At 43.5% G+C, this 23206-nt stretch overlaps 1 protein-coding gene and 1 pseudogene across 1 annotated transcript in view; one reads left to right on the forward strand and one right to left on the reverse strand.

Annotated features, from left to right (window-relative positions):
- LOC117592438 (exostosin-1) overlaps window positions 1-10397 on the reverse strand; it is a 61083-nt gene extending 50686 nt beyond the window's left edge. Inside the window, exon 1 of the mRNA XM_034286191.1 lies at window positions 8839-10397. Coding sequence (XP_034142082.1) covers window positions 8839-9653 — 815 coding nt within the window. The 5' untranslated portion in view covers window positions 9654-10397. The remainder of the gene's footprint in view (window positions 1-8838) is intronic.
- Window positions 10398-16246: 5849 nt separating this feature from the next.
- LOC117584085 lies at window positions 16247-17487 on the forward strand (annotated as a pseudogene).
- The last annotated feature ends 5719 nt before the right edge of the window (window positions 17488-23206 follow it).

A 23206-nucleotide genomic window follows, 5' to 3' on the forward strand; every position in this document is an offset into this window, starting at 1 on the left:
TGCCTTTTCCTTCATTCATTTTCAGTTTGTTTAAAGAGGGGCCAACACAACACAACAAAAAAACACGAATTGCAAATGGCGAAAAAATGTAATTAAATCAAAAATATACATAATGTATACGTTGTACATATGGACGAATAAGTGTGAAGGATGATGGCCTTTTTATTCGATTATGTCCACATAAATGTGCGCACCAGTGTGTACATGTTTCCGCTTGTCTTTTTATGCGCTTCTGTTAAAAGGATTTACACTGATAGTAGCAACAGCAAGTGCGAAGCGTATTAACCCAAAATCGAATGTCAAATGGCTTTCATACGGAAAATAACAATATTCTTTATTAATTCAATCAAAAACTATACAATCTGCCGTTTTATATTATTATAATATAATCGAATTAATTTATTAATTCTATCTACCAAAATGTGTCGTGTTTTTAAAAATAATCCCAATTACCCTCGGAAAGGGTATTCCAAGCCTTGCCGCTACCTTCTCTTAGTGTTTTCCTTCTTGCTTTTATTTCACGCTTTTGGCAGCTGGTTTTATGTGGTTTTTTCTTGACGCTTTTCCCGGAGAGGAAGACAAATGTTTTGGGAGTAGCAAAAAAAACGAAATGGAAAAAAGGAGCTCTCGCGAAAAGTGGATTCAATTAAAAAACGCTTTTCAAATATTCATTACGACTGCTGCGCGTTCAACGGTTTGCGGCTGGGGGGTACGGACATGTTAGTTAATTAGCGCCTGGAAGTATGCTGCGGTTTTTTCCCTACGGAAAGTAACCTGCCACTGCTTTTTCGTGCCACCCTCCCGGCGTACAGGGAAAGGCATAATAATAATCATATCAGAAGAAAAACAACTTGCAACATTCCCCAGCACCACCAACACATGTTTCATGTGCAAAACTTTTAGCTTAAAAAAAAAAGAAGAGAAAAATCATGAAAATGTGTCTGCAGCTTCTGCGACTCTGACGCTGTGGAGTGCGGGATGTGGGCTGTGGCAGTGTCTGTTTCTGTGGCCTCTGTTTATAAATGTATACACGATGTGTACATATGTGGCATGATGAAGTGTCATGAAATTTAATCAATTTATTTGAAACGTGAGCGGATTCCACTCCAACTCTATTGTTGTGCCGCTCTCCCGCCCTTCCGCTTTTGTTGGGCAATAAATAACATCAACGTCGTCGTCTGTTGCTAGTCGCTAGTGGCCAAAAAACGTAACAGAGGCCAAAAGTGCCAAAGTAAAGAGCAAACAATGAAAACGCAATAGCAACAAATAACACAACAACGGAAAAAACAAAGAACCAGCAGCAGCAGCAGCAGCAGCAACAAAAGACACGAATAAAAAAATAAAGCACCAAAATGAATATACACAAAACAATGGTAAAGAAATATTGGAAAATAAAGTTCCATTGTTTAGCGAGTAGGGGAATAAAGGCACACACACACACACTGGCACACTCGAACGTGTAAGGGAAGTGGAAGTGTCCTTTTGCGTTGACTTTAAGAATAGAGAATTAATAATTTTTGTACGAAAAAGTGGAAGAGATGAGGCCAAGGTGCTAGCAAATACCCAACGAAAATCTGTTGTATTCTTTCTGGAAAAGATATTTAACCTATGGTTGTGCATAATTGCACGTACACATTTTGAGTTTATTTATTGTAAACCAAATTGAATTTCGTTCCCATTTGCAAGAAGGACAAACACAACTCAGAGAACCTTTGCGCATTGATGATCGAAAATATACGAGTATTGCTTCCTGGTGAATCCCTCGAAATGTTTCACAAATTTACAGCTGGGAAGGTTCTGCAGGCAAAGACAGGCGCAAATGTATGCACGTCCCGTTTAGGGTCCGCTTCAAGCCGAATCCCTTGGAAACTCACTTCACCTTTCTCTCTGTCTCTCCGTATATTGCCTACTCCTTTCACACACCCATTTGTCAGCAGGGTGGAACACACCACCCATTAGAATGCTTGGCACCTCACCAGACAACGTTTTGCGCTGTTGTTACTGGCATAACTCCGCAAACATAGCCGTAGAAACGCAAAAAGTATGACAGGCGGGTAGCAGCAAGAATGTGCTGCGAGAGACATGGGTGGACAGGGGGACAGAGGAGCAGGGAAGCAGGGAAGCTGGTTCAACGTTTATAAATTTATTGTTTTCCACAACGCGTGTACTCAAGTGCTGCTGCGTGTTTTTGGCAACAAATTTGTTCAACAACCATGCCCAAAGTGTAGAGAGACAGAGTGGGAGAGAGTGAGAGAGAGAAAGAGCAGACGGCAGCCATTCAACTCGTTGCGGTGACGCATTTTATCATAATTACATTAGCACGCCGTCTCCCTCCCCACACTGTCATAAATTAAAAGCAGAGATCCCCAAAAGTAAGAACAAGAACAGGGTGAAGTGCGGTCCCTGTGCTTGGCTTTGCTTAGCTTTGTTCTCTCCGGTTGTTTGCCTTTCTTTTTAGCTCAGTTTACAGCCCAAAAAAGTAGGCAAGCTTTAAGATTACATTTAAAGAGAAACAAGAGACAGTTAATGAAAATAACTAACAGACCAAACATAAAAGTACTGCAGTGAAAAGAGGAAGCGGTAGGGTAGCGGCGCACAAAACTGCCACTGAACCTGCAACTGCTGCTGCAACTGCCACTGCCAGAGCAAAGTTCTCGTTGTTGTGGCTCCAAAAGTGCACACATGACATATTATTTTAACCGTGTGTGTGTGCTGTGATGGCTACCCAGCAGTTTTCATGGCAAAAACAGAGCGGAAATTATGCAAGTAAATGTTCCTCTTAGGGAAAGTCAAAGACCGCCAGAGAGCTGTGATCAAGGAATGTATTTATTGCTCAATTTTAAATGCCTGGCAGTGCATAAGAGAGCAGATCTGAGACTGAGATCTGAGAATCGAGGGCATATTATGCCAGACAGCTGCTGCCCCGTTTATCCATTAAACCATTAAAGCCCCGAAATAGAGAGAGAGAGAGCCAAAAGCGAGGATTAGCTTACCTCAACTGGAACACAATGCGATTATTTTAGTCACGGATTATCTCTTGGCCATTTTTGATTGCTGCCTTTAGATTATTTTGAAACTTTCAAAACTTCTGCTAATGGGAATGCCCACGGACTATCAAATATACTTTTGCACTTTTTGGTGTATAATTTTCAGCCATTTTGTTTTGTTTTCAAGTTGTTCTATTTTGTGTTTGTTGCACAAAAATTCATTTTGCCGCCATATGCGCATTTAGCACGGACACAAACCGCAAACCGAGAGGAAAGTCAAGCCACGTGAAAGGGCCAACAAACACAAACACACACACACACACACACACTTAGAGAATGAGAGGAAAGGCATAATTAAAAAAGGAAATTTTTCGCAGCTAGCGCGCGTTGGTCAGGAGGGGGCAGTGGCAGTGGCTTGGGCAGGGTACATGCCAGAGGCCATCGCTTATTTAGGCCAAACATTCTCTGCAAATCCTCAGAGCCATCCGGTCTCCCGCCCCCCTCCCCCACTTCTCATACCAGCGTCACTCCACAAACCACAAACACTCCCCCTGCAGCTCTCTCCATCATGACTCATTACAAAATGAAATTAAAATTAAATGTTTTTTTTTTTATTTTATTATCGTTCTGCCAGGCGAGGCCCAAAGTCGAAAGTGGAATAATAATAATCATGCAGCATACAAACTCGTACATACAGGGGAAGGAATATGGTTTGGCGGTTTCAATGGTTGCCGGACACCAACCTCTTGTCTCTTGTGCACCCACTCGTCGGCACTCTTTTGGCTCTCCAAATGTTGGTCTCTCTCTCTCTCTCTCTGTCTCTCTCTCGTTGCACTGCGGATGGCAGCACTCAATTGAGAGCAATTGAATTATCATTTACTCTTCATTTGTGTTCGATACCCTTTCTGAGGGTATAACAATTCTGAGCGATGCAGGCGACGGCTTCAGTCTGAACTAGAAATCTTGAAGGGTATACAAATAGAATTGTCGTACTTAAATAGAATCCTTTTTCTTTGTACTCGTTTTTGTGGTTTGGTTTGGATGCAGCAAAGTTAAGAGCCGAAAGATTATTGTGGCACCACTGCCACGCCCTTGCCCCCTCACATCCTGCGGTTGCAAGTGGACTCGGAATGAGTGGAAAAGTTAATTAAGATTGCTTTTTGGGCCAACTATTTGCAAAGGAAAAACTATTAAGAGAACTAATTTGTAGAAAATAAGATTTTCTTTTAATTGCATTTCTGCTTAGGCAAAAAAAAGCCCAAAAATCGCTACACTTTCTGAATAAAATTCAAGCCAACCCGCCGGGAAAAGCTTCCCATAAACAAAAATCGAAGAGCTATCAGATATCCGTATCCGTTTTTGTGGAGTTTTTGTTTGCATTTTATGGGTTTGCTATTTATCGGTTGATGATTTTGTGAAGTTCATTTGCCAAAACATGGCATCCATAAAGATTGTTTATGGTCATCAAGTGGCTTTACTGTTTTTATTGACTTTTATTTGGCAACGAGTCAGTGGACGAGTCAGCCTCAAACGTACACACGCACATTCCGTACTGGTTGTACAGTGAAGCCTCAATATGTGTGTTCATTTGCTACTGGCAATGTGGTGGCATGTCCATCCCAAGCAGGATTTCACTGTGCATAGTACACACAGTGACTGACCTAAAATATTTTCCCTTTGCCAAGCACAAATCCCGTTTCACTGAAGCAAGAAAATCTGCATAAGGCAATTGACTAAGGAGAAGCAGAAGCAGAAGCAGAAGCACAACAAATAAGTAAACAAAGAGAACCTAAGAACATGGACAAAAATGCCAACTAATGTCACTTAGTGAATGCCAAGAGAAAGGAGAGTGGCATTTGTGAAATTCGAGAACAATTTAGAAACAGTTTTCAAACTGGTCGCGAGCAGCTCCCGCAACCTACCCTAAGCCCCACCACCCCCCATGAATGCAAAATGAGATGGACATTCCCGCTTTGATAAGCCCTCAGACCTCCGGCTGTCGACTGCTCTCATTGATAATGAGTTCTAGATGGTTTGAGGGGAAGAAAGAACGAAGAACGTAAAACGTAGACTATATTTCACACGTTTCGTTTCATTTCATTGAAGGCAGCGGATTGCCGACACACACACACACCACACCCTGCACCGTGGCAGAGTTCGCAATCTGCAATCCCTATGTTGGCCTGTCCGGCACGTGCCGTCAATAAAGCTGCAAATCGCATAAACGGTCTGAGCCGCTTATACGTCATAAGTGCGTCATAAGGGAGAGGCGGAGAGAGATAGCTCTTCCACTATGTGTGGCCTGTGCTGGCTGGCTGCGTGGGCCTAGTCTGTAGATAAAGTTACAAGTACGCGTACATTACCGCCCCCATGTCGCCCTTCCTTGAAGTACTAGTCTGCAAGCATTTATCTATATTATCCACTGGCACTCTGTCTGTATGTCTGTCTGTATCTGCCTCCCCTCTGGCTCACAAGTCTACTGCTGGTGCTTGCCCCATAATCAATTCAACTTGTGGGCATAGATTTTAGAGAGATGATGTGGAGGAGAAGCAATGGCAAGGCAGGAATGTGCACAGATAGAATGGCAGAGGCATAACCGAGCCTTAAATACTTCTCGTACATTTATTTGATGCATTTCAGTTACCAAACCAATTGCAACAATGTACAACAGACATCAGCAACAATGGAAAATAAATAGATTGTTAAATACTTTCTGGGAATGGAAATAAAGAAAAGGATGCATGTTTTGGCATAGAAAATATAACCCGAAATAAGAATAATCTAAAATTGTCTTGTTTTTAATTCCCATTTGCCTCAATTTCAAGCTTAAATTCGACTTGCTCTTGATTGCATTTTGCAATAAAACATTAAATTCCCTAAGGACCGCGAGATGAGTTCTGTGCATTCGGAGTCTGATTTTGTGCAGAAATTAATTAAGTGAAAAGCTGGAAAAACCAATGAACCAATGCCATGCACACACAGCTGAAAGCTAATTCTTTTCCCCATCCACCAAAGCAAAGAGAATTGAAACGAAACGCAACGAAACGAAACGCAACGAAAGCGAACCGCAACATACTCTTTGGGGCAACAATTTATTGGAGGGTCGACTAGTTGGATAGGTGTTGGCGGGAATGAATGGTGCACGGTGCAAAAGCACAGGAAAAAAATGTGAGTTTTGGTCTAAAATGGAATTGCAATTTGGCATTTGCACCGATACGCACGATGCCAAATTGCCAGCCAACGAAAATCCAAATGAAACTCAAAGCAAACTCAACCCAAAACGAAAAACAGAGCAAACACAAAATCAAGAGAGAAACTCTCATCGAAAAGTGTAAATCCTCTAGGGCTTTGGCAGGACATGAACATGTGCAGTGCATTTCCAAATGCCACAAATTCCTGTTTGGTGGTAGAGGTACAAGTGATAGATAGATAAAATCAGACATTCGCTCTTAGTTCATCACAGACATCATAATTAATGTTTTCTTTTTCTGGCTCTGATAGCATTCTTTGATTTCCCTCTTAATTGGTACTTAAAAAAGGAATAAGAATATTTCCCTTACTTTGTAATTAAGGGAAGTAAATTCACAACCATCGATGCTGCGTCCCAAGTGGAAATCTGGAATAAGTAAACGAAAAACCCCATACGTATCGATGTCACTGAGGGGAAAAACTCTTCAAATAATGCAATTTCCTTTTAAATCCTCTCCCCATGCCTGAATGGCATGTGGGAGCCCCTCGACTACCCATAAAGAAGCGAGATGGAAAGTTAATAAAAGCCAGAGAGCCCCAGCCACGGCCAGAACGTGAGAATATCAAGACGTTGTTGGTACCCGGGGGTAGCCAGGTTTCACTTATTTTATTGCTCAGCTTTGTTGGAGGCACACAACGATGTGCTTGTGTTGTTGCACATGCAAGTGGATGCTGCGAGTGCTGGCTTCCACAGGAATTGCCGCAAAATTCCCATTTGCTCTCTTTAGATTTGCTATTGAAATACGCATTAGCATTGCGAAGGTGAACATTTAAGGAGGTTACTTTTAACAGCATAACAACGTCTCCCAGTCAGAGAGAAACTAGTGTCGAGCCTTTGAGTGTCCCAACACAGCCAAAGGCAGAAAGCTGAAAACCGCCAAACGAATGTTAAATGCAGACGTTCAGCCACAGATTAACTCTGACCCCAAAACTGCACACTTCTCATGGGCTTTTCCACACACACCCACACACACACACACAGACCGACGGCTCGTTTGAGGTGCGCGTTTAATTGGGCAAACCATCAACTCTTCCATTCCACAAAGGATGACCAGAATGCACGGTTGCGGTGGAGTCCTTTTATCCCCATGCGTGCGTTTATGCCCATCAAGTGGCTGTACCATTAACGACTTGAACAACACTTTGGCGTGCCCCCGAAAAGGTAATCCTCCTGCAGACACAGCTGCCAAAAGCCGCCGCAAGCCTCTCCCATCTCTGCCATGTTTTTGGTTTGATTTTAGCTGCGATCTAAGGATAGGCTAACAGGCATAAGAATAAGCATAAGCATCTTCTTTTATAGCTGTATTTCCTTTTTAGTTTAATGGGGAAATTGTGACTGCCCTTGCCGCACTATTAAAATGCAAGCAAACGCAGCAGAAGCAGCCATCAACGGACACACTGCGGTGCGAGAGTCTTCACTTTTGATAGTGTTTCCTCACATACGATACATACAAAATTAATTACTTTTGCGTTAAATGCACTCAACTTAATGAAGCAATTTTCATGAAGTATAAGTATACATAAGTATATGTATGTATAGTTTGTGGCAATGCCCACACTCCAATTTCGAAGCGTGGGGCAAAAATCAATTTTAAATTAGAGCAAAATGAGCTCATGTCGCCGTCGCCGTCAGCGTCACCACGTGGACATCAGGTGATGATTCCATGTATTGCCCCGCACTGCCACACATGACACACGACACAAAAAGGTCATTCCAGACAGCGGCTCCTCCCTGCCACGTCCTGCCCCAGCCCTCTCTCTTGAATGGGAGACTGTTATGGAATCGAGTTACCTGCCAAAAGAAGAACCTGTGTGCCCCCTGTCCCTTCCTTTTGTCGAGTGTAGGTGGTGGGGTAGGGCTGGCCCCATGGTTATAGTCCTTGCTTGTGATGTGATGCCGTGCGGTGTGGCACAATCGAGTAAACAACAATAAAGCGAAGACAAACAAAAGAGTAACAAAAAGCCAGAACTACGACTGCGACTACGACACGACTAGGCAAAGGTTGAAGTGGAGGTTGAGGTTGAGGTGGAGGTGGAGGTGGAGGCTCACTCAAACACAGAAGCACAGAAAAATACAGAAGGACATGATGATGAATGACGCGTTGCTAGACAATTTTTCAATTTGAATGGTGACTCCACCCGTCTCCCTACTGCCATTCAATTCCATTCGCAATAGACTGACTGCATAGGCCCAAAACGAACAGAAGCAGTCATACTTTTTCCTTTTTGGATTTCGATTGAGTTTTCGCATTTTCAGTTTGCTGTTTCCCATTTTCCTGTAGAGGAATTGGCATCGATAGATGGATGCAACCTGCAATTTGCCGCCTGACTACACCAGACGCATGCCCTCCCACTCCAGGAGTCGAAGAATGGTTGGTGGCCGGCAGAGATAGGGAGTGAGATTAAAGACCAAGGCTGCATGCCCCACCAATGGGATACGCATTTTAATTGCAATGCAATCGAATCGTTTGACAGCAGAGATGCCCCACAGTTTGAGCCCGGCTCGGGAATCAGACAGCAAATCGATGCGGTATTGCGGATCCTTGGAACCATTTTACAATTAAATTGATGAAAAGAGAACAAATACATGGTTAAGACTCACCGCTTGCCCTTAAAGGCCAACAGGTACTTCTTGTTGGCTGGAAAATTGTTGGACTGCACAGAGCCCGTGGCGCCAGCCCGCAGTGGGAATTGCTTGTGGAATAGCGGAATGCTGACATCGAAGCCATGTCGCACCTGGAGCACACTCATGCTGGCTTTGGCCAGAATGGCATGGCCTGCATCGAAGCCCAGCGAATTTTCCGCATAGTCCGGCCAGGTGCCCGAATACAGATTGAAGATTATGTGATTTCGGCCATTGTTCCAGTGCGGCAGGCGGGCCAGGCGCGACGGCACATTTCTCACATAATCCTCGGAGAGGGAGTCCCTGTCCAGGGTGTCCATGCCCAGCACAAAGAGGCAGGCGGCTGTCGGGTCGCTGGTGTGGTAGCGCGACTCCTGAATGGCAGTGAGTATCTTCTGGTAATTGGCCGATGTGGGCGGTGCAGCGCCCAGCGAATTCAACGGCTCCGGCGGGTATACGTACACGAGGAACTGTTCGTAGCAGCGTGTAAAATCGAAGCAGGTCTCCATCCTACAATCCGATCCTCGACTGCGACGCGAGTCGTTGTGTCCCAGTGCTCCGAACACTGCCGCAGATCCATTCCCGTGGCCGACGAGTGGCCCCAGTGGATCTGCATGGTCCAGGAAGCTGGGCAGCTGCTCGTACGGCGGTTGCACGCCCCCATCCTTGGCCGATTCGTGTTGGGCGCGGCGTGGACGCAGCGGCGACACTTTCAGCCGATAGCCACCAAAGTAGGCGTAGGCCAGGAAGGCGCAGCTCACAATCACGAGAATGTAACGCTTTTTGGCCTGCATTCTCTGTCTCTTTTGTTTGGTTTACTGCTAGTCCCGTTGTCGCTTTATTTTATTTACTATTTTTGCAAGGGGAATGTTCTGCGGTTTAACGGTTGTTTCTTGTGTGCACAGCGCGTGGGAGAGACAGGTAAAGAGAGCGAGTGCGGGGTGGGGGGGAGGTGTCTTGCGTGATTCAAGTGCAGCAACAACAACAATAACAACACTCTCTCTTAAGTCACACGCATTTTTTGTTGTTGCTCTTTTGCCTTGTTGTTTGTGAGGTTTTTCACTGGCTGGCTCCCGCCCCCAGCTGATAACACTTGCCTCTACAAGCAGATCTTGAACATCTCTCCGTACTGTGTTTGTTGCTGTTGCTTGTTGTTGTTGTTTCCAATTTAAAGGTTATTTTTTAATAAACTTTATGTGATTATTCATTTCCTGGCGTGGGCCAGAAGCCGCAGTGTGGGGCAGCAGGGCAGCGGTGGGGTGTCGCCGGCGGGCAGCAGCAGCGGGCATGGGCTGGGAATGGGAGGAGCATGGACGGGGGGAACGAGGGTGCGACGAGGGCGACGGCACTTCTCGCGGTCTCCCAGCGACAACATTTCCGCGACATTTACGCACACACATGAACACACGCGAACATCATTATTGCGTTTCTTTGCATTATTGCCGGGTTTCTATTTGTTTTATAAACAATATAAACAATTAATAACACACACACGACATTTTTTTTTTGGTATTTTATCGCTACAGCGAATTGGCAGCGTGACCGCGAAATTATCGATAAAATATACCGTCAGGGCCTCAAAAATATACCGAAATATACTTTTTCATTTTCAAAATATACCTTCTTAAATCATATTCCTCGATTTTGATGTTCTATTTGATATTACTAGCTTGCAAAGACTTTTAACACTGAACAAATAATTTAATCTGTTTGAAGAATCAATTTGGCTTATTGTAAATACTCTTTTTAATTGGGTTGTAAAGCTAATGACCTCATATTTAACATATTTGTATTTGAATTTTTTATTCAAATCACCCCTTCTGGCAGCAAGGGATCTTTGACTTCAGTGTGTAAATTATTAAAAGACACACCATGTATGTTAACTGAAAGCATTGATAAATATTTAAAAATAGCACGCGCAACAAAAGAGGAAATTAATTATATTGTTTCCCTGAAGAGGAACTCTTCGCAATAAAACTATAATTTTATTCTATTGATGAATCAATTCTGCACAAGATTGTCTGATTTTCCTGACTTCCTTCTATTTTGTTGTTTTCAAAATAATGTGCATTCTAAAATGGTAGATACAAAACAAATTAGCATACAACGTAAGAACATAACGTAAGGAAGAATGTAAAGTTACGTCATTTGACTACTTGTTGAATGTCAGCCGGTGGTGTCGACCTATGTATACCCAATTTCCAATTTCAATGGGGAAATTTTAAAAATGCAATGCCCTTGGTCACCCTGTTCGCGTTTTATCGTTGCTTCCCACACATTTACATGACTGTTAAGCGTTAACATTTGTTTAGAATTAACAGTTGTTATTCACTGTTGGCGTGAGTGTGAGAGCGGGAGTGGGACGTAGAGTTGCCACGCTTGTTGCTGTTGTGGACCGAACGCGCGTAAAACTTTGAATTACAGTTGTTTTTACATTTTATGGTTGTAATTTTTTTGTGTAATTTAATTGTAAATTACAACTATCAACCGGTGTAAGCGTTTGTCAGTGTGATTTCACTAGTTCTTAGTAGCTGCTGTTCGCTCGCTATTTGCTCGCGTTGCACTGTTGTCAATGCACAATAAATGCAGTCGATCCGCTGCCCGCGCGAATGTGGATGCGTTTTGATAGCTCGGCTGGTACTGACGGACTTCTCTTGGCCATCCAAAACTTCATTGGAAATAATGACCAACAAAAAAAAAGACACTTGGACTCTTTTGTGGGAAAGCCTTCGCATGCGCAGTGCGGCGCGCGCTCTATTGTGTCCACGCTCCAGGTGGCAACACCAGAGCCAACAGCTGTGCGCGCGCAATTCAAATTTGAATTTGGAAATGCATTTATCAAATGCATTTATGTAGTAGAAGGGCAAATTAGGGCATATTCGGCACAAAGTGCATATCCCCCAGAGCGTAATGGCGTAATATGTTCTCGAAATGCAATTACCACTATTATAATTGTGGCAAACACAGCACGCAACCTGCCACCTGCTGTGCGGCCTCATAATAATTGTTATTTGGCTTGAAATTAATTACGTTTTTGGGGTGGCAACGATTTGCGAATGTCACCGCTGGGAATTTTATTTATGCGGTTATTAATTATTGGCCAAAAACTCATTTGAATGTAAACAGCAGGTAAAAGGATGTCATGCGACACAGTCCGCCGCAGACTGGACGCAATATAAACGAAATTTTAATTATTATTAAAGTAAATGCATCTAAATTGTTATTTGTTTGCTGTATTCTATTTGTTATGCTTTTGTTGTTGTTGTTTCGTTTGGAAAACCGTCGCATCCGCATCCTTTTTTGGGGCGTCGTCCGGGGATGCGATGCTGCTGTGCGCGCAATTTCCGTGCCACAAACGCGTTTAGGCTGGAATTTCAATTATGCACAGGAATGGCTGGCTGGCTGCTCGCTGGCTGCCCTCTGCTAACACCCCCTTCCCCCTTCTGGCGGCCTTCTTCTTTTACTTCCTGTGTGCTTCCTGCGGCGTGGCCGCAATTATGATGCGTCTTTGCAGATAAAACTGCCCCCAAAAAAAAGTGAAATATGTATGTCAGGCAGCAGCTGCGACTCCCGCCCCGTGGCATTGGCAGACACCCACCCGAAGGCGTCGGACAGAATATGAAAATAATGCTAGAAATCAGAAATATTATTTGACATGAATGTAAGCAGAAATTTGCTTTGCAGTGTCAGAGAATAAAGCAATTCGACTGGAGAAGAAGGTTGCTTCAACCAAAAGTATTCCAGGACAAATATTCCTGCCATTGTCTGGGTTCAAACTAATTTTGAAATACAGAAAGGTGAGCAAAAATGCTTAGGGGAAATGCTTTATGCTTTTTTTTGTTTATTAAATAAATGCAAAAATATTTGCACGCATTCAGTGCATTTAATTAAGAGCAAACTTTTAGCGGACATCGGACGAATTCCATTTTGTCATTAGACAGACATCCAAACAGCATTCAGCTTGCTGCATCCTGTGGTCCTTTCCAGGCGAGAGCCAGACCCATGCAAAATGCATATACGGTCCACACGAGTCCACTCTGTCTCTGTCTGTGTCTGTGTCTGTGTCTGTGGCCCAGGACCACCGCTGGCTGGTCATGCAGTTCGTTTCCGTTTCCGGTGCGCCTCTAATTAAGTGCCAGCCAGACACGTTCCATGGCCATGCCAAGAGGCAGCCACCATCCAGCTGCTCTTGGGATTATTTCACAATTTCTTTGCTTTTATTTTATATGTATATAGAGCTCCGCCCACTCATTCAACGTTAATCAATCATGCACATGCCATGCCTCATACATAATTTTGGTTTCTTTTTATGCGAGTTTGGAGAGGAGAGGCATTCGTTCAGGCAGCTGCGACTTTCACTTCTCTGTTCTCTGGTTGTCTTCTTCGATGGCTCTATCAGTGGTTGCCTTACCACAGTCCACCATCTCTCACTCACTCTCCCTGTCGCTTTGCTCTCTTTATATCTGTCTTCCGTGTCTCTTATTGCTGTGATGCAAACTTTGATGGATTTTTGTGCTGTGTTGTGAGCAGTTTTTGCAGCAAAAGCTGCTCTCTGTGCCTGTCACCTGTCTCTTTCCTTGACCGAACTTTGGCCACTCGACAAACCCTTGCTTTATTACCTTACATCTAATTTAATAAACAAATTACTTTTCTCTGAAACTACTAATAGGAGCACATGGCAATCAACTCTCTCCCTCTCAGCATAAATGCATTAGCTCCAAGGGGGGAGTCGGCACCCGAGGCGGCCTGAGAGAGGGAGCTGTTGAATGTCTTCTGTTTGCTTTTGCTGCATTCTTTCAGCCACTCCGACGCGCTGCCGCCACACCGTAATTTCTCCTAAACTTACAATTTCCGTAAATCAAGTTCTGCCACTCTAAAGCACTTACTCTCCCGCACCTCGCACAAACTTATGACGTCAGCAACTGCTGTCACCTATGCGGTCGGCCTATGAAGTTTGAGCAGCAATGGAAGCCACGGAACTTTCTAACAAATTATTTTATGATTTTGCAGCTCCAAATTTCTTGAGCTTACAAGTTTCAGTGAGAAAAACATGCAGAATATATTATCAAGAATCTTCGGCGAAAGATAGATAGAAGCGGGGAAAGAAAAGAATTTATGAAAAGTTAATTGCCCAAATAAATAATAAATAAAATAAACATTAAATGTGTACAATAGAGGAACAAAAATAAGTAAATTGAGAGGCAAAATATAATATTTAAATATTCATTGCTACAATTTAGAGCACTACTCAAAAATTACTCACTGACTTTAGAGGTCAAGCAACAGGTGCAAATATAGCATTACTCACAAAATACAAATCTTTAGCGGATAAAGCAGAATCCTGCATGCCCAGGGGCTATATGAAGTACTCGCACTTGGCAGGGCAGTTGAGCAAAAACATATTGCACTCACTTTCTTTGGCCACATATTGTGTGACAATAAATGCTACCGCCACGACTGTCAAATCATGCATACACAGAAGGGGCAGGGGGAAAAGGAATATACCCATACCCGTGGGTGTCCTTGGGGCACACAACTTGGCTTTGCCTTTGGCAATATAAAGTGGCCATAATATGGTTCAGCTCGTGTCTCTTTACGACTCGAATGTGAACGATTATGGCTGTGTGGAGGTGTTAACCCATTCACTCCGCCCCTCCCAGACCCCGCAGAGCCATCTGCAATGTGGCAAACGAGCCAGTAAATGCAATATCGATATGTGCCAGTGACTGGCACGGCGAACAGATGCCATATCTTGTCAGATTTGCCTGTCTGAGGTGAACATGACAGGAGCAGAGACGGACACGGACACAGCCACAGCACAGCACAGCACAGCACAGTCACATCGACATCGACATCACCGATGCCTGCAGGACGTGCCAAGGATAACTCCACCCAAAACCCATTCCCCCTTGTACGCTTTAAACAGGATGAGGAGGATGATGATTATTATGCTGGTGCCGCCTCTGACAGGCGGAGAGCGAGTGGAGTGCGAGTTGTTGGTCAGTTTACAAATCCAATCAACGCTGCGTATACTTGATATGCAAACACTTTTCCACCCCGCCTAAACCGAACCGAACCGAACGAAGGAAAACTTTCGCCGTTACGCCATTCCCTTCCCTTCCCTTCCATTCCATTCCATTCCAGCCCTTGCTCCTCAGTGCACGATTTCGCTGGTGTGTTGCTTCTGCTAAATTACTTTGGCAAACATCAAACAGAAGCAAAAAGAAGAGCACACAAAAGCCAATAAAAGCAACAAGCCAGCTGACTCACGATGAAACAAAAAATATCCTCGTACTCCATATGTTTGCTACTGAGTCTACTGAAGGTATTCAATTTATTTAGCCAACAAATATTTAAAGCAGAAAACAATAGTTGCAGTTGGGGCTAAGCGAAAATGTACATAAATATGTACGCAGTTTCTTCTTTTCATTTTGTTGGCAAAAGATGCAACAATTGAAAGAGTCGCAGACTGTGGCTGTGGACTTTTATTTTCCTTTTCGCAATCCTTTGATGCGTTATGAATGTTGTTTACACGTGAATGCTGTCTGTTGTATGTCTGTGCACTTGTAAGGAATCATCATATAAGCATCATCAAATTCAGTGAGCAAACATTTTATGCATAATCCCTAAACATTTGGCTGGCGCCGCCGTTGAGCCCTGGACCCAACGAGCTGGAAAATGTGTTATTTTATGCGATGAACGCAATTTCAGCAAAGTTTTACTGCACTTGCAGGAGGGAAATGTTTGCCAAATATAAAAGTATATTCAACTGGATGCATATCCAGTTTATGCTTTACAGAAATTCAAAATGTGCAAAATGAAGTCAGAAGTCGGGTTGTAACCTGTGCCACCTTGTAAATATAATATGATCAAAGGAACCTTTAACCAGATTAACCTGCCGCACACAATACGCCTGCGGGAGGAGATGGCAGGTGGACTGTTAACTGTTGATTAAGATTGCCATAATTTGTGCATAATTCTATTCTATCTCCACACAGATTGAAATTGATTCAATTGGAAGTAATTGCTTTGTGAATTGTTCCCCTTGGGGGCGGCACAAGTGTGTTTGTAATTTATGAATATTGATAGTAGATGAAAATATGCAAAGGCACCTTTAGGCCAATGTTTATCTGCTCACAAATCAAACAGCAAGAAAAACAGATTCATTTTTGAGCCAACTTTATCTCCGATTTATTACGGTAATTTATTTTGGAAAGATTTTGGTTGTGTCATCAGCCGAACAGATTATCCAGAGTAGTTCTCCAGTCAATGGCAAAGATGTTACAGAACTTTGGTTAGTGTTTCCAGAATGAAATGGGAAAGAACTTGGCAGTCCAATGATGATTTCCACTAAGTACTCGATGGACAGTGAACATCATAACTGGGTAAAATCCAATCCACAGACTCACCGCTTGACTTTGAGGTGACCATCGCTGAGGTGTCCTGGCTGGGTGGCTCTATGATCGTTCTGGGCAGTCTGTGCACCAATCTGACCATAGCCCTGCTGCTGGAACGTGCGGGCCGAATGTTTTGCATTTCTCTTCTGGCGGTACCCTTTGCGGTGAGTTTATTTACGATTTTTCACACACAAGTCTCTAAATAACTTGAGTTTTCGTCGCTGCAGTGTCTGTGGATTCTCGTCTACTTTGCGTCGAATGTTGTTTATCTCTATGCAGCGCGTTTCCTGTGCGGATTTACCGGAGGTGCTCCATTTACATACATTTACGCAAAAAATAATTTTAGCACTGCAATTGATTTATCTTTCAAATCTTTAGCATTCGAGGTGCTCTTTCCTGCTGTCGTATAATCTTGGCTTATTGGCTGGCTTTGTGTTAAGCACTTATCGGCCATTTGGCTGCCAATTTGGCCAATCGAATGCTGCCCGAAAGGGCGCCATACCTGCTCAAGCGCAGCCAGCTGAGTGCAGCCGAGAAATCTTTTGGTTTTTATAAAAATCCAACAGACCAAAAGGCACAGCTGAGATCGAAGAGCGGTTTTGAAGAGCTTCGAATGGCTGTGCTGTCCCTGCAGTGCCAGAACTCGGAACCCTTGAGCTACAAGGACTTGCTATAGCTCATGTAGGACTTGAGTGCTGCAACGTGTACAGCTTCATCAACTACATGTCCGATACATTTGCCTCATCCGACCTGGCCCTGGATGCCAACACATCGACCATTATTGTGGCCATAGTGCTTCATGGCCGTCATCGTGGACATTGAGGGACGACAACTGCTCCAATCTGGGCGTGGGCCTGGGCTGCATTGCCTTTGGATGCTTCACCTACTGCGCGGAGCACTGTGATCTCACGGAGTTTACTCATCGTTTACTTGGCAAACATTGGCCTCATCGCTCTCTTCTTTCTCCAGCTGGTCGAGCTGTTTCCGCTTGTGTTTTCTGCTAATTCATATTCTCCTCTCACTCTTTATCGGTGGTGTGGATGAGTCTGTTAATCTTTGCCACTTTAGAGCTGTTTCCACTGATGATGTTACAGTGGGGCATGTCGGTTACCATGTGGTTCTCCGGCGCCTGGGCCATATTCACTTTTATTTATTTACTTTTCTTCCTGCCAGAAACTATGGGAAAGTCCATGATTGAGGATTAAACAAAGTGTGTACACCAGCAGTAGCTTTTGTTGTTGAATATCAGAGAATTAGATGGCTGCAGATAGTCCGCGGAGCCCCGTAAAGTCTGAGCCTTCCCAAATGTATGTATGTGTGCAAATATTACCATTATTTCTAGCTAGACAGCTGAAGTGGGGGAATGAAGCAAACAAGCGGAAACACCATTTGTGTTGCAGAACACCTGGCAAATTGACACTTTTCCACTGCATACTTTTAGGAGAATTGCGCAACTTCCAACACTAGTCTCATTGAATTGAATAATATTCTTCATGCATTTCCCTCAGTTCAATTAAATTTGTGCACAGCAAAACTGAATTGCCAAAGGAAAACACTTGCACAGAAAATCGAATCATAAAGTTTGTGCACATTTTCACAGGCGAAAATGCTGTTGGCCATATAAATATTGAACTTGGCCAAGTTGTCTTGCCGCTTGGCTGGAGTGGAGTGGAGTGGAGTGGAGTGTCAGTGTCCGTGTCCCCTGTCCTGTCCGGTTCTGTCCCGTCCAGTGCTGTCTCTCTGTTGCTGCAACATATTGCATTTTAATGGGATTTTCATTTTCATTGTCAACACTTGTGTGAATTATGAAGCTGGGTGGGTGAAAGTTGGGGGGAGTACAGCGTCAAGGATAAATGGGTGTGAATGAAACCTTCGCCTTGGCGTACACAGTCGTAAATTTTAGCTCAAAATTAAAGCCACTTGGAGTGGCTGGCCCAGGGTGAAGTGTTGTTGCTGGCATTGGCAGCCACCCAGGACATTTGACACTTTTCTGGCTTAATGAGGCACGAAGCTGCATCTCAGACCCGGATCAGGTCTGACTTGGTCGCTCCCCAGGATGCCTGTGTGCCTTTCTCTATTGTCTTCTGGCCGCACATTTGCGGACGACGTGTGTCAACGCATTGTGCGGTGTAAATTGCTTGCTGCTATCATCCTTCTTCCCCAACCACCTGCCACCTCTTCACTTCTCTCCACACCAGGGCTAACCAATGCAGCACTTGTAAGCTACTCCCTCCAGCCACCGTTCCATCGTTGACAAGTTGTGTGCATAAATTGCAACTGCCTCAGATCGTATACAAAACATGTGAAGGATGCGACTGCTGCTGCTGCTGCCTCTGCCTCTGCCTCTGCCTCTGCTTTTTCTCCAACTTCTATGTCGTTCCATGGAGGTGGCGGTGCTGCTGCTGATGTTGCTCCTGACTATGCATGAGACAGACGGCCGTATCCTTGAAGCATTCGGATTTTATTTGCTGGCTTAATAAAGGCCTCAACCACCGGCAGAAGAGCCATCCTGAAGTTGCAGCCACAGTCCTGCCCCTTGTTAGTCGTTTGTGCCTCCAGTGTGTGTCTCTGCTGTGTGTGTTTTGTGGTGCACTTGCTTCCGGTTTGGCGATGTTGCATGATGCAGCTTAAATTGCTGCCACAATTGCACATGTCGCCGTGTGTCTGTGTCTGTGTCTGTGTCTGTGTGCCTCCTGCAGGGTCAATGCTGACTTGACAGGGACACAACCATCAGGCAGGCACTTCAGCTTTAAAGATGAATTTAAGTCAGCAAACTAGAGACGACAACTCTGCACGATAAATGCTTTATCTAAGGAATTAAATCAAATTTAAGTGATTAATCACTGATTATCAGGAACAACCAGAACAAGATTTCCGAAGATTTCTTACGCACAATTTTTTAAGATTTTTAGAACAGCAATTAAACTTTAACCCCGAATAATTGTTTAGTTAAGACAATAAGGTACGCAAGAATTCAACACAAATTCCGAAGTGGCCTGCCAAAGGAGCATTTTTCTGGTTTTCCATCCAACTTAATTAATCCTGACTTGTGCACTCCGACCGGACTCCGTCCTGCGGTCAACGAAAACAAATAAGAACACCATAATCCTAGTTTGGTATTGTTGCTGTCTTTTGTTCATAATTACTTTTGATAGGGCCGTTCGCGCTCTCTCTCTCTCTCTCCCGTTCATCACAGTATCGCTTTCAACTTCGGTTGCTCCTTCCCTTAGTGGCAGGTGAGAGGGATTGCAGGAGCCCCTGACGGCCACAGCTATAAAGCCTTTTGGCGCTGCCTAAAAGCTTTATAAGCCTTGGGGTAGGTCGAGTAAAAAATTGCAACCAAAAAAGAGCACAAGCGAAATAAAATGCTGTGAATAATGCAATTAACGATGACTATAGTCGGGACGTGAGACCATGAAACATTAACCGAGCGTAAAAGAGACCAAGAGAGAACAAGTTTTTTTTTTTGTGTGTGTACTCCTGCAGTGATTCCCGATTTAAAGGGCAAAACAAAGTTGAACCAATTAAGAAGCATTAATTGTTCTGCACTGGTTATAAAGAAGTTAAGACTCGACTTGCAAGGTTTGTACATATATTTTAGAAATGCAATCTATTTATACTTTTACTAACTTAAACTCGTTATTTCATTTACAAACAAAACACACAAGACAAAACATGAACTCACAAGTCGTCAAACCTGCCTGGCGATTTCTGGAAGCTTCCATTTGTTCCAATTTCTTTATGCGTGCAGGGAGTGCATTTACAGTAATATATTTACCTACAAACACTCGCGTATCTCTTCTGTGTGTTTGTTGGTGTAGTTGGAACTTCGTGTGCAAATATATTTGCTATGTGCGTGCACTCTGTCCCTGTCTGTCCCGTTCTACAGCTCTCTTCGGCAAGCTTCTCGCGTTGCGTCCGCTTCTTTGTATGCAAATGTGACAGTGTGTGTGTGTGTCTGTGCATAATTCGAGCCTCAGCTGCTGCTGCTGCTGCTCTTTCTGTCTCTTTTTTTCGCACATTTTCTTTTATTGCATTCCTCAAGAGCACACGCACCCAGCGACGGCAGCGACCTCAAGCTTCTTATACTCCTCTGCTCTAAATGTCAGCTGTCAAATATAGATAAGTATGTACATATACTGTATATATATTTATACTTTTTGCGGCTTACTTTTGCCAAGTTGTCCTTGAAATGGATGCGGATACATATAGAAATATGTAGATATGTACATACATATATACAAAACAGTGTCTGGTGCCAAGTGCGAGGACAGGCTGTTAAAGTGGAGAAATTTATGCGTTGGCTTTTAAGAGGCTTCAAAGCTTAAGCTGCAAAAGGCCAATATTAATAATAATTCTATCGAAAGTAAACATAGCATTGCCATTAGCTCTGCATCCAAAGATCTAACAAATAAAAATGGTAAAAAAAAAAAAAAATTGATCCGCTAAAACAGCAAACCCACTCAATCCGATCAATTGACGTATCTTGGACCAATTATTCATATGATTAACATAATTCCCATTATGCGTGTGGATCGATACTGCTCAAAATGCAAATCGAAAGGTCATTGTATCACCCATAGCGGCGAAGACAAAATAGCGGCCAAAGGCGACGCGAGTCGCCCTCACAGACATCATTTGTATGGCTGGGTCATCATCATTGTCTCCACTTCAATAAATAATTAACAAATTTTGATTGAAAATGTCAAATTGCCATAGCCCTGAGCTAAATCCAAGAGCCGGCCAAACCCATGGCAGGCAGGCAAACCAGGCCCGAAAAATACGCTCACAAAACAAAATAAAAAGCACATTTGCATAAGAGCGGGCGATAAAAAAAGCGCTCCAAACCAATTTGTCAATGTAACACCCAAGAGAGTCCCGTTCTCCCGCTCTCCCACTCTCCTACTCTGGGTGTAGAAGAGAGGGTGTGGAAGCAGGAGATGGTGATGGTGATGGTGATAGGAGAGTGCTAATTTGTGAAGACAGAGGCAGGCAGGGCGGACGAAGAGTCCAAATAGAGTCGTAAACAAATGTTTGATGCTTCCTGCCCCCTCCTACTTCTAGGGCATCTGCCTCTCCCTCTCTCATCCTGTCACTCTGCCATCATTGGCCATCATTAAGGCAGCTGATGATAATTATAAAATTATCGGTAAACCAAGCCAACGATGATGGGGCGTTGCGTGTGGTGTGTGGAGACGACGACTACATCGAGTTGGTGCGGTCTCTCACCTTGAGCTTTTTATATTGATTTCAATTTCAAGCAAAACATAAGCAAAAACCAACAAGAAAGTAGGGTCTCTAAGTGTATACGAAGTTGTGATACCCTTCCAAAGCAGAGTTGTATGCCAAAATGAAAAGAATAAATAAATGTTTGTTTCTTTTTCAATGTCAATGAAACTTTGAACCAAATTTGACCAAGTCGTATATTGTTTTAAGTCTATCTTTCAAAACAAACGCACCCACTCTGGCAGTGTATAGCAACAGCGAAAAGTAAACCTATTGTCTTCCATCTCCGAGAGACGCCTGGATATTATCAAACGAAATTCGTGCCACTGCAACGTTGCGGCGTTGAAATAACACAAATAAAAGCAAAATAAGTTTACTAAACTGTTATTACATCTACAATACTACCCATACACCCATATGTTTCCATACGATTCATAGAAATTCAAGAGTGAAAGGGGCAGCGGCAGAGGTGATCTGCAGGTGGGTGAATGGAGGGAATCCGTGGTAGCTCTGCATGGGGAAACGAATCGAAAGTGGAACGAACGGATGTACAGCAAATAAACCAACCACTCGGACAGTGGGGCAGAATCGGGTTAGGCATGCCCAAATCGGTGCCACTGGTAGAACTACAGTTAGCTTATGGTCTGTCATACGTGATCAAATTTCTGTTAGTCAACAGAGTACTCAGACCTTTCAATTGGTATATTTTATGGCAATTGAAAGGGCGAATTAAATTTTGTTTGACTCTTTGGCAAGGGTAAAGATCAATTTAAAAATAAATCAGAAAAGTTGAACACAAACAAGTATGATTCAAGCTTCATCAATTTCAGCTGATTGCGTTTAAAAATTATGGTTAAAATGAAGACTAAGAAAGCATTAACATTAATTAAAGAAATAATTCTTACGTTTGAACTTTACTGAATATAATAAATATAAATAAATGAACAAATTTATTCCTTGAATATTTTTTCAGGTTTTTCTCCATGTTTCATTGTATCTTTTATTTGCTTTATCTAAGATTTCCCAATATCCTGCCAGTACGCCCCACTGTAGATTTCCAGATTGGGGCGATGCCGAAAATTGCAGTACCAGTCCCCGTCGCAGGCTCCAGCCAGGTCCAATCACTAGGCAGGGTCCCAGCTGTTGGTGAGTGGTAATGGCGTTGCCTTAACCGAAGGGTGCCCCCCAGACGCAACGTAATGCTCCACTTACTTCCTCGTAAGCGAAAGAAAGAGAAATAAAGCACAAACACAACAGGCCGGCCCGACACACACCATCGAGGAGGCTTTCAATTTGCACAAAACTTCACATAAATTACATAAGTTACATAAAAAAAAAACACCAAAAACCAACAACCAACAACAGAAAACACGACACTACAGAAAGAAAAAATCGCTTGCACGAGCAGCGGATGCAAGAAGATGAAACAGAATGTGTAGTAGAGTAAGTGCACCTTTTGGAACTGGCCGAGACCGAAACTGGTTGACCAACTGACCTTGAAGCTGGGATGGAACGCAGTTCGAGCCGCACCATGCGGCGCTCTTACGCAATGCTCCGATTCCCATTCAATCTTCTTCAGGGCGGCCCCATCTACACCAAGCAAAGCAAACCGAATTGCAGCTCAGAGCTCAGAGCTCAGGCTCAGGCCCAGGCCACTCGGAGACCTCTTAAATGATTGCAAAATTACATTTGAAATTTTGTGAGTTTTCCCCCAACCACAAATG

This window comes from Drosophila guanche, unplaced genomic scaffold (assembly GCF_900245975.1).
Source record: "Drosophila guanche unplaced genomic scaffold, DGUA_6, whole genome shotgun sequence".
NCBI classification, from domain to species: Eukaryota; Metazoa; Arthropoda; class Insecta; order Diptera; family Drosophilidae; genus Drosophila; species Drosophila guanche.